At 38.3% G+C, this 11,284-nt stretch overlaps 1 protein-coding gene across 1 annotated transcript; it reads left to right on the top strand.

Moving 5' to 3' along the window:
* The first annotated feature begins 6,821 nt into the window (after nucleotides 1–6,821).
* Nucleotides 6,822–9,960, top strand: leap2 (liver-expressed antimicrobial peptide 2). Its single transcript, XM_086276855.1, has 3 exons — nucleotides 6,822–7,240; nucleotides 7,949–8,136; nucleotides 8,413–9,960. The coding sequence occupies exons 1-3, from the start codon at nucleotides 7,163–7,165 to the stop codon at nucleotides 8,465–8,467; spliced, it is 321 nt and encodes a 106-aa protein (XP_086132981.1). The 5' UTR covers nucleotides 6,822–7,162; the 3' UTR covers nucleotides 8,468–9,960.
* Nucleotides 9,961–11,284: the final 1,324 nt, after the last annotated feature.

Raw genomic sequence — 11,284 nt, 5'->3', positions numbered from 1 at the left:
ACAAAAGCGTTTTAAATTCGTGACATTTAGCTTTTGTTGCATAACTCAATAAATAAATAACCTTTGTTTGAGTTTGTTTGAACATAATGGTCTCGTTCATATTCTAATACCGACACAAAAACATACGACCGGGGCCCTGTAACAGCAAAGTTACAAAGAATATTATGAACATGTTAAATTTATGTTATTAAAAATATTTCATTTGGTAACAAAGTAACCACAATCTTATGCAAAGTCTTAGTCACTTTAGCAAAAAGCATCGTATTTATGTTTGTTTTGAGACATGTTACATTGTCATGTATATGACATATACACATATAATTTTATGTGGACTAGTTACAGTTGCGATTGTGTGTGTGTTTATAAGAGTACTGTCCACCTTCTGATCTCAGATCTTGTTCTGATATCGTTGAACGTAATAATGTGGGACTGCACTGAATTAAAAACAAATAATTCAATAAATCTGCATTCGGTGTTTAGCATTTGGGTTCACCTTTAAAAATGTCAAACTTATGGATAAAGATGTTTGTCTATTTGACAGGTAGAAACATTAATCTGAACTAAGTCAAACCCAATGGATGAAAAAGTTATTGTTCAATTATTAACGATTGACAATTATTGTTCTGTTAGCAACTTAGGTTAGTCTGTTTTTCTAGTTGCTGATTGCATCAGTATAAAGTCATGCAGAGGAGAAATCCAGGGAGCCAATTAGAAGACAGTTGGCTTGAACAGAGAGTGGTGTTAAAGGGAGATAAGCGCAAACTTAGAGGCTCCATCAAAGCCATTGAGAACCTAACCAGTTAAAACTGTGAATCATGCAAAGATCCTCTATTAGAGTCTAGAATGAAAGTATGGAGCTGGGAATGATACTAAGAGTTCCCCCTTGAGGAGCTTTTGTGTGGCAACTGTGATTTTTACTGATGAGCAGTTCTTAAACTACTTTATATTTTTGTAATATAAACTTATGAATTCAGAAAACAGGCTTTTTTGTCCTTTAAATGCTTTGAATTTTAAATTAAGTAAAGGTTTAAGGTTTAAGGTTGGGCAAGAATTATAAAAACTATATTTAAATATGTATATATATATGAGTTGTCGATGTGGCAGGTAGGCTTAAGAAAGAGCCTGATTTTTTTCTAAATTATCATAACTCTGGCTCATTCTACTTCTGATTACTTTTAAAGAGAGAGATAAGTGATAAGCGCTGCCACTGCTGAACCTTCACCATATTTACTTATCAAGCATTTATTGACTTCCACTCAAGGCCTTCCCACATTTATATTACCTTCTGGGTAACCCATTTCTGTGAACACCAGCCTGCACAGTCCACACGAGGACTGAATGCTGGTCAGATGAGGTCATGTCTGCAACCCTTCGATCAGGCTGTCCAGTGGAATTCAAGTTGAGAGTTCAAGTATCATTGCCTAGTCAGGCTTTTTTTTTTTTCCAGTGGCCTGCCGGTGCTGCAAGAAAAACTGGCACAGTCACACCATGAAGGCTGAAGCCAGCCAATGCTGCTTCAGTCTGCAGCACAGGCCACGCTGCAGCCTCCCACAGAAAGACCCTGACATGATGATTAAAGTTCACTGGATTTGCTTTCCCTTTGTAATGTGGAAACTTTTTTTGGCAATGAACATGAGACAAAAAAGCCAAACAAACACATCAGTTACAGCACTCATTGTATTGTTGATGCTGCTGATCAGGAAGGACCTGACCTGCCAACAAAAGCCGATTATAGCTTCTCTTCTTGTGTAGCTTAAAGAGAGTGTTTCAGGGTTTTTCAGTGACGGTAAAGATGGAAACTGTTTCACATGAGCACAGGACACAATGAAAATGGAAACTATCACAGTCAGAAAAGAAATCGATGTTTAGCTTTGATTAGAAGTTTACATTCGTAGACATGGATGTCATGGTAATTTTGAGCTTTTAATGAGTTTTTGAGGGTGAGATTGTTGTACAACAAACATCTTAAATTACTTTATGCTCCAGAGTAGAGATGGCACGATACCCCTTTTTTATGTCCGATACCGATACCGATATCATAAATTTGGATATCTGCCGATACCGATATGAATCCGATGTTTTTTAATCAACAAAACTGTTTTTTTTTAATATCTTGCTGCATTTTGTATAAGTTCATACTCAAGTTTAAAACAACAACTACACTAAAGCTATTCTGTTATACCTGTATGCAAAAAAAATATATTTCATAGTTCAGCAATACTGATCAATCTAATAAACTTAAACCTACACCATCCTCCCTATTCTGGTATTTTAAAGAGTACTTAGCATAAATATTAAGCAACCTAACTAATAGGGTTCCAACTCCCAGCAACAACAAAAATAAATAAATAAAAAATAGGGAACCACCCCTCACGCTCCACCTCATGATGCTTAATCGACGTAATCAACCTTAATTTGATGCAGTGTGGAAAAAAATGCACAGAAATCAATTATTTTTCAAGAAATATTAAATAGATTCAACATCTTTCTTCAACAAAATTGCAGACTGCACAGATGGTACCTTCCCAAAGGAAAAAGTACTATAGCTTACTAGGGTATATATATATTAGACTTAATAGTCACTATATACAGTAATTGACTTCTATTCATTTTACATCAAATTAAAACTTTGGGTGTAAGATTCAGATAATTATTTATTAAAAGCTCGACATTTTAAATGAGAATAAGAAAGAAAAGTGTGTCTTTGTGCCCCCTTTTCCCTGTTAATGCCCTATCGGCCCCCCTGGCTAAACTTTGCTAGATCCGCCCCTGCACAGTTACCAGCCGTCAGCTACGTAGAAAAAGATCCTCGAGTAGAAAGTAATATTAAATAAATTCTAACAACAGCTTATCAAGCTTAAACGTGCTGCTGTTGTTCAGCCGCTGGTTTCCTCTTTCTGGTGCAAAGTGGGCCAAAAGCAAACTAGAGACACAGACTCGCGACAGAAAAGCCGATCAGCTGATCGTTAAGCAGCTTCATGATTGAAGTAGCAGCAGGAGAGGCAGTCGCTCGTTAAGCTTAACGCAGGAATGCTTTACAAACATTCAGAGATGGACTTACACACTTGCTTTACTTCTCTCGGGATAACTTTGTCGGAGATGAAATGCCGGGTTGCTAGCGAAGCTCCACATGCTATCCAGACCACCACAGGTCCCGCATGCCACAGCCGCTCTATCACGTGATGCATACTGCTCCGACGTGCTAACGTTCTGAGGCGAGTTACGGCGTGTTGCAAGTTTTGTGAGGTGCTTTCGTGATATTTAATGGATCGGATTACATTTTTTATTTTTCTCCGATATCCGATCCAGTAATTTAGGTCAGTATCGGACCGATACCGATACGTAATATCGGATCGGTCCATCTCTACTCCAGAGTACATATACGTACTCTGTCTATGATCTGGTGCAGTACATTTCATTTGTAATATTCAGTACATTTAAAATATAGTCAATAGAAATTTGCTGTATCACTACCATCAACACCTGCTTATTTCACCTAACAAACTCTTTAGAAAAAAGAATTACAAACTTGAGGAAACCACAGGTGAAGTTGCAACAAAACGCCCCTGAAGCAGCTGCAGTGTTTGTTAGGTTGTGTGAAAGTGTCTGATTGCATGATGGAGGCAAGGTACACTGAGGTGGAGTTGCATCATTCAAAATTGCAGGTAAGTTCTAATGATTGATTCAGAAGAACTGATCCTACCATAGAGCAGGAATGTCAAAGTACAGCTGGAGACATGTCTTTAAAGGAAAACAAGCAAAGCTTGACAGCTTTTCTCGGTTTTTCCAGTTCATTTAAAGGCACAGAAGTCTTCTCGTGTAGGCTGCCTGTAAGCAAGCAACAGTGTTTTAACCCATTCAGTCCATGCATTTTGTTAACTATATCTCCAATCCAGAGTTGTAGAGGGACTAGAGCTGGCTGTTTTGCAGAGAGAGGTGGGGTAAACTCTCGACGGGGTGCCAGAGTGTCTGTATTCTTTTTTCTTTTTTTTTTTTGTCTTTACAATTCAAATTCAATTCAAATAATTTATCTAGACTGAAAAATACCTTTAACCTTCGGCACATCCTCACTCCCTTATAGAGTTATGACTGGCTTGTAGTGCGCAACAGAGTTACACTATGAGGATCAGGAACGTAATATTAATATATTTGCACTACCGTATATACATGTAGAGGAAATTCTTGTCAAGTAAAAATGTAAAAATCCCCCTGGTAGCATGTATACATATTTGCAAAGTGTAATGCAGCTGGAAACAGTTTAGTGATGTATTATTAATAGCTGTAATATAATCAGAAGACAAAGGACACGACTTTAAATACAGTTTTTATCTGCCATGCTTAGGAGGAGAAATATGCATGTCTCTTTAACTTGTTCCTTTAAATATTTAAACCAGTTGCAGATAACCAACTCTTGGCACTGGTCCTGCATCAGCGCAGCACAGCCGACACAGAGCCGGCGTGGAATAACAGTCTTTGCTGTTCTCCTCCAAAGCCCCCAACAGCGTCATCTGTCCCTGAAGTTTCTCTGCTGTCAACACGATAAGTCACGCTTGGCGATAAATCACGACGCAGATGTTCTGAGTTTATGTCGCGCTGATTCCTGTCAGTCTTGTGGGCTTAATGGTGAACAACATTACAGGAATCTGCACAGTAACTTTCCACTACATCCAACCTCAGATCCTCTTTATGAAATCCACCTCCACTTGTTCTCTTTTTGTTTCATTTCCAAGTATTTTAATCCTGTTTCTGCTGTGAAACATACTCAGGATTGATTTACATGAAAATGTTTCCAAAGGTCAGGCTTAGTGCAGTTTACCAGTGATTATTTGAATCCACATCCAGATGTAGATCAAGGAATTAGATGTTAGATGGACTCTTTACAATTGTGTGATATTTTCTCATTGTTTATGCAGGGATTTTCAGCCTTGGCAGACGTACGTCTCTTACTTCTGTGTTGGTGCAGTATATCCCATAAGATAAGTAGTCCAAGGGTTGCTTTCGACACACAGGTAGAGACGCTCCTGTTACTCTGTACCTGTGTTAACACTAATTCAGTGAAAATACAAACTACAGACTGAGATTAGCTTCACTGGCTGCACTTTAGAAGGTGGTGATCACAAACATTAAACTTACTTTTTTATTTATTTATTTAAAAAAAAAAATTTTTTTTACATCCAAGTGATCATATACTGACACTTGGTTTGGACTCCACATTGTAACACACTAGATCAAACTGTAGTGTCATTTTCAACATGTAGTTCAGTACGATGGAGTTCATCTGCAGCGCCTCCACATGCCATGTCACACATGGTTATAAAAGCATAAGCACATGCTGTAAAGCTGTCTACATGGTAAGCAAAGCGACAAAAATGAAAGTAAAACATGTAAAAAAAAAAATACTAAGAGGAACAGAACGTCACATTTATACTTTCAATTTAAATTTCAGATATTTATCATTAAACAATTAAATTTAAAACACTTCTGATAAAATTTATTTTAACTCTATTTAAACCTTCTTCTGATTTTTTTTTATGTTACTGATAAGTGATAAGCTTTGGCACTGCTGAACTTTCCCACATTTACTTATCAGGCATTTATTTACTTTTTATCTCTGTGAGCCAGAAGCTCAGACTCCTCTAAATGCTCAGTTTTAGTCTTTTTAATTTTTTTTTAAATTGGATTTTATTATGTCAGTGAGAGCGTACGTTCCTAATACAGTTAGCTTAGGTGTATAGCACAGAAGCCCCACCCACCTGGTGGATAAACCTTCTGTCTTCAGCCAATCAGGGGAACGTTTGTTTAGAGAGAGGAGAGGCGCTAAAACATCTTGTTTTAGACAGAAGAACTGTGTGAGAATCATGCACATCCACTTGAGTAGTCCTTAATCCTGTCTTCCTTCTCTCACCCCAACCGGTCGCAGCAGATGGCCCCGCCCCTCCCTGAGCCTGGTTCTGCCGGAGGTTTCTTCCTGTTAAAAGGGAGTTTTTCCTTCCCACTGTCGCCAAATTGCTTGCTCATAGGGGGTCATATGATTGTTGGGGTTTTTTTTCTCTGTATGTTTTATTGTTACCTTACAATATAAAGCGCCTTGAGGCGAATGTTGTTATGATTTGGCGCTATATAAATAAAATTGAATTGAATTGAACTGAACTGAATAAATGAATCTTTTGAAAGCTTCTATCATTTTTACAGCCAGAAAGATGGATAAACCAGGTGATGTTTTTTTTTTTTTAGATAGCTGTTCTTTATTCTGAGCTTAAACCTATAAAAGATAAACAGCGAGACCGTTTACATTTTGTCTTTAAGTCTGATCTTTTGTCATATAATGATGAATAAAACATTCTCTTTTTGTAGTTTTAAGAAAATGAAATTTTAATTTTGGTGTTATTTTAATCTTAGTCTGTTTGGAGTGACTGAGAACATCTGCACACATCTGTCACACATACCACATCCCTGCTTATGTTTGCTTATGTAAACCCTACCCTCATAAATTTGCACCAGCTACATTATATAAGTGCATGATGTCAGTGTCCCTGGTATTCAAATATGTATTGCAGAACACAGATTGATAAAAACCTTATCATCCTCAAAGTTCATTCACATGCATTGAAATAGAAACACATAAATTTAGCAACCTCTCTCAAACGAGTTTGACCCAGCTGTCCTTGTGTTACCGTCACGTGGGCCGTGTATGGCGCCTCTGTGCTCACATTAGACACAGAAGGAAAAAAAAATGTGTTTGTCTTTGTAATAAGAAAGGACTTTCTCTGAACATACTGGACACATCATGTGACATTTAGACTGGATAAGAGAGGCAAAGAGGGTGAGATGAAGCAAATGGGGTGGACGCTGCATGGACTGTGACTCCCTCTCCCGCCCTCACTGCTCTCCCTCTCCAGGGATCAGGCCCTGACTATATAACAGAGAGACGAGCCCTCCTGAAATCCCCTAAGTCAGGCTCACTTGAAAAGACTTATAGGTTCCAGATTCACTTCTTCTCACTTCTGGAAGTTGGCAGGGGTGCTTGAGACCTCCACAAAGTCTTGGAAATCAGGGAAGCCTCCAGGTTGAGGCTGAGCAACGTAGCCAAAGAGAAAGAAAGGACGATAAAAGCAAAGAATCTCCATAGACTTACCAGCAAACAGCCCGGTCCACTGGAAAGATGCAGAAGACAGGCTTCTTCACCCAAAAGAAAGCAGCAGCAGCACTGTGCATTGTCCTGTTAATGGTGGCTCAACAGGTGAGTGGAGTAAATTTAGTAATAACCACAGATGTGGTGTTAAATTTACCCTGTTCATTCTGCCCTGTCATCAGGAAACACCCATAACCTGATTATGACTATAATTGTAATCCTGGGCAATTAGAACATGTAACTTTTGTTTCTATTCAATTGTTTTTCCAAGTGAGGAAAAACAAATCAGCTTAAAGTCCAATTTGCCTTTCTTTAAAGGATAGAGTGATAAGTTTGTTAGACTATGGTTACATTAATAACCCTCTAATGTATTCATCTCTTATAAGTCTACCAGCAGCATCTTTCACTTCCATTAGTTTTGGATCTAAACCCTTTTTGTGAAAGCCTGCTTTGAATTTTCCCACTTTTCACATCAGGCATAAACTCATATTTTCCTCTGTGGAGTGTCCATAGTTAAGAACTAAAGTGTAACTGAAAGGGTTTTCTCTCCTGCTGGTTGTGTTTGATCCTCTCTTTCTCTTGCTTCTGCCTTATTTGACTTCCTGTCAGGAAAAAAAAAGAGTTTTTCCTCCCCACGGTCACCAACACCAATGTCTTCAGTGTTCATATGAAGTCACTGAGTCACTAAATAGTTGATGAAGCTTATATCTTCCCAGTGCTTTGAGTCAGAATACACTGGACTACATCAGCATCAGTCATCAGTGTGGTTCCTTTTAACGAAGATGTGCATACCTTTCTGTCCCATCTGTATTCCAGGTGTGTGCAGGTCCTTTGGTTTCACAGGATCAGTCCAGCTTCCTCCAGAGTGCAGATCTAAGGGGGTCAGATGTCGTCCACGCTCCGAGGAGGATAGCCCGGATGACCCCACTGTGGCGGATCATGAACAGTAAACCCTTCGGAGCATACTGCCAAAACAACTATGAATGCTCCACAGGCCTCTGCAGGTAACTGTGCTGGCAGAATTGTTAATGTAGAAAGAAAAAAGGAAATGTGGAGATTTTTGTTAAGTTCAGAAAATCCACTGGGCTGGTAAATCCTGCAAAATGAAACAGATCTTTTCTATGGCAGCTTGTATCTGCCACTCAATATATTTGTATTTTTTCCCTCAAAATTTCAAAATGTTATTTTTAATAACACGAACACTTAAATACACCTGATTGGAAATTTTGGCAGAAATAAGCTTTGATACTTTGTTAACATCTGCTTGTGTTTTGTTTTAGGGCAGGACACTGCTCCACGATGAACCATTCGGCATCGCAGCCGGTGAACTATTAGACGTCCGAGGACACAACCAGCATGTTCATCCTGACGGGTTCTGATAACTGGGAGATCAGCTTACCCAGGCTTCTTCTTCTTCTTTTACTTCTTCATTTTAAATCAGAATTTGTATTTATTTTCCAGTAAAATTATATCTAAACAATTTTTTAAATGCACCTGTCAGGCAGCTACTGCCCCACCTGATGCATTTCTAATTGGGAATTGTCAGGCCTTTCAAACCTTAAGCATTTGATGACAGTTTAACCACACAGAAAGTTGTATTTCTGCAACTATTGAGCTTTTTTTTTTGTTATTATCTCTGTGTCCTACTAGTTACCCTGGCTTTGAACTTATCCCACAGCTGATATAACGGCGCTCGATAACAGCGTTTCATTTAAAACCTGTTCCTTCAGAAATATCATAAAACAGTGAAACATTTTTAAAGGACATTTGTAATTCTGTAACTGAGCAGATGCGTAGTCTCCACATTTTTATGACTGAGATGTAATTGGTTGTGTTTTCTAGGGTGTGATAAACTCAGATTTTTAATGATACGACTTTATCAGAAGTAAATGTAACAACTAGCTGTGCCTTCTACAAACTCCTCACCCTTACTTTTTTTTTTAATACTCGCAGTCATAATTTCTGTCCCCTTAATAATTGGACCAGCCTAGTTTAGTCCAAGGTTAAATTAAAAGGTAAAATGTAAATGAAGGATAAACCAATAGAGAACAAATGACATGGAGCTGACCTTTGATCACTTCTTACTGTTGGGCATTTTACATAAAGCAAAGTTTTAGAAATCTTAAAAATATGAATGAATATGAATATGAATGAAGTTGCGGAAATGACATAAAAGGTGATGGTATAAAAACTGAGAAGAGGTGGAGCAATGTTGTTATGGATTTAAGATAAAAGTTATTTAAAGTACACTCAGGTTCTTGACAAAAGGTTCAAACACAGTTGGATTAACTAACAGTATCTGTAATGCTGATTCTGGTATTTTATTTATTTTATCTTTTTTTTAAATGTCAAAATGTGCCCATTTTCATTTACTATTTTAAACTCAGTTTAGGATATTTCACTTTTTTGTTTTGTCCCATAACCGTTTGGGTTTTTTGTTTTGTTGTTTTTTAAAAAAAGGATTTAAAGCAGGAACGTTATGACATCTACATGCTCAAACAATCTTAAATCTGCAAAGTCTCAAAGTCGAGCTACCTGATGGGCTGAGTGTACAAATACTGGGAACAGATTCCTCACTATGAGCTGCACAGCCTTGTTTTTTATTTGCACATCTATGAAATCCTGAAATTTAAGAGGAGGTTGCAGCTTTAGCTTCAACTCACCTGCAGTTTACTTCATGCACACAGCAGGTGCTTGCTGATATTTTGTACACTCAGGTTGCACTTTTAAACCCAAATTATCTTTGTACTGTGTATTGCTTACTGTACTGTTTTACTTGCATCTGAAGGGCCGGAGATGAAGTGAAATAAAAGCATCGGACAAAAGAATCAGTGACTCAAACGTGGACTTTTGTACGCCGTTGCTTCGTGTCTTCTCATATACCTTTCACCTGGGACATAATGTGGACAAAGCTGACATTTGAATCCAAGGTAAACAAATGAATCTGCTGCCAGCGTTCAAAAGTCAAACAGCTGCTGGTGCACAGATATTCAGTCTTTCACAACGAGAGAAGCCAGCCAAGCGTGTGAGTGGGTGCAGGAGATAAGTCGTGTTCATTTAAGAGGAATGACGCCTCCTGAAGGAGTTTTCCACATCTTAAGAAATGTCTGTTTGCATGTTTGTCTGCACATTCCTGCTGAATTCACTGACAAGAAAACAGAATAGATGGTAATCCAAACTCTTATTTGTCTTTGTAAAAAGTGCAAGTACAGGTACTGGATCCAAGTCCTTTAACAAGGATTACCTTACCTTTTCAGACATTTTGTTTGACCTTTACTGTTTCGATAGGAGTTAAGAAGGGAAGGAGCAACTAAGTGGTGATAATACACTTGATTAAGCATTTGTCAGAAAGTCTGAGCACCGCTATAAAAATCAGAACTTCTGGAAGTTTCCTCGCCTGGAACATTCAAGTGTGTTTTAACACCATGATGCAATTTCACAAACTGTGCAACATCTCGGACTCTACAGGCTTCAGTTAGTTAAAAGTTAAAGTTCATGACAGTATTGTTAGAAAAAGATTGAATAAGTATGATTTGTGTAGAAGGGTTGCGAGGAGAAAGCCTCTTCTCTCTAAACAAGGCAGCAAGGTTCAAGTTTACAAAACCGCATCTGAACAAATCAGAAGACTTGTGAAACAATGTCATTTGAATGATGATAGCTGTAGCCCAGGTGGTGGAACAGGTTGCCTACTAATCGGAAGGTTGGTGGTTTGATCCTTGTCTGCTCCCGTCTGCAAGCCAAATATCCTTGGGCAAGATACTAACCCCAAGTTACTCTCCGATTCATCCATTGGAATATAAATGGGTGAAATCTGTGTAAACCGACTTGACTGCTCAGAGTAGAAAAGCACCATATAAGAACCATGATACCAAAGTATTCTAGAGTCAAATGTGAGGCCATCTGTCTGACAACGTCCCAAGCAAATCTACAACAGGATGGCTGAAAAAGAAAAGACAGTGGTGCAAAGTCCAGACACCAACCTGTGCATTAACAAATGTCCACACACCTCAATGTGCAGAAGCAATGCTGTAAAGAAGAGTGAGACAAAACTTCTCCAAAGGTGAGAGACTGAAGAAGTCATGCAGAAAACGATGGCAATGCCAAAAAGTGGTTCTACAAGCTACTGAATAAAGCGGCATATTCAGCTTTTGT

Source organism: Aulonocara sp. 'chitande type north' Nkhata Bay, linkage group LG3, assembly GCF_057382095.1.
Source record: "Aulonocara sp. 'chitande type north' Nkhata Bay isolate Kocher_YH1m ecotype deep benthic linkage group LG3, A_spYH_male_GT1.1, whole genome shotgun sequence".
Lineage (NCBI taxonomy): Eukaryota > Metazoa > Chordata > Actinopteri > Cichliformes > Cichlidae > Aulonocara > Aulonocara sp. 'chitande type north' Nkhata Bay.
The sequence above is the reverse complement of the archived record's forward strand: the minus strand, read 5'-3'. Positions and strand labels throughout refer to the sequence as shown.

What these genes read in the sequence shown, in the direction of transcription:
- leap2 (XM_086276855.1), top strand. Translation starts at nt 7,163, where the DNA reads ATGCAGAAGACAGGCTTCTTCACCCAAAAGAAAGCAGCAGCAGCACTG. An exon ending in TGTTAATGGTGGCTCAACAG is followed by an intron (nt 7,241 to 7,948) that starts GTGAGTGGAGTA and finishes TCTGTATTCCAG; the next exon opens with GTGTGTGCAGGTCCTTTGGT. An exon ending in TGCTCCACAGGCCTCTGCAG is followed by an intron (nt 8,137 to 8,412) that starts GTAACTGTGCTG and finishes GTTTTGTTTTAG; the next exon opens with GGCAGGACACTGCTCCACGA.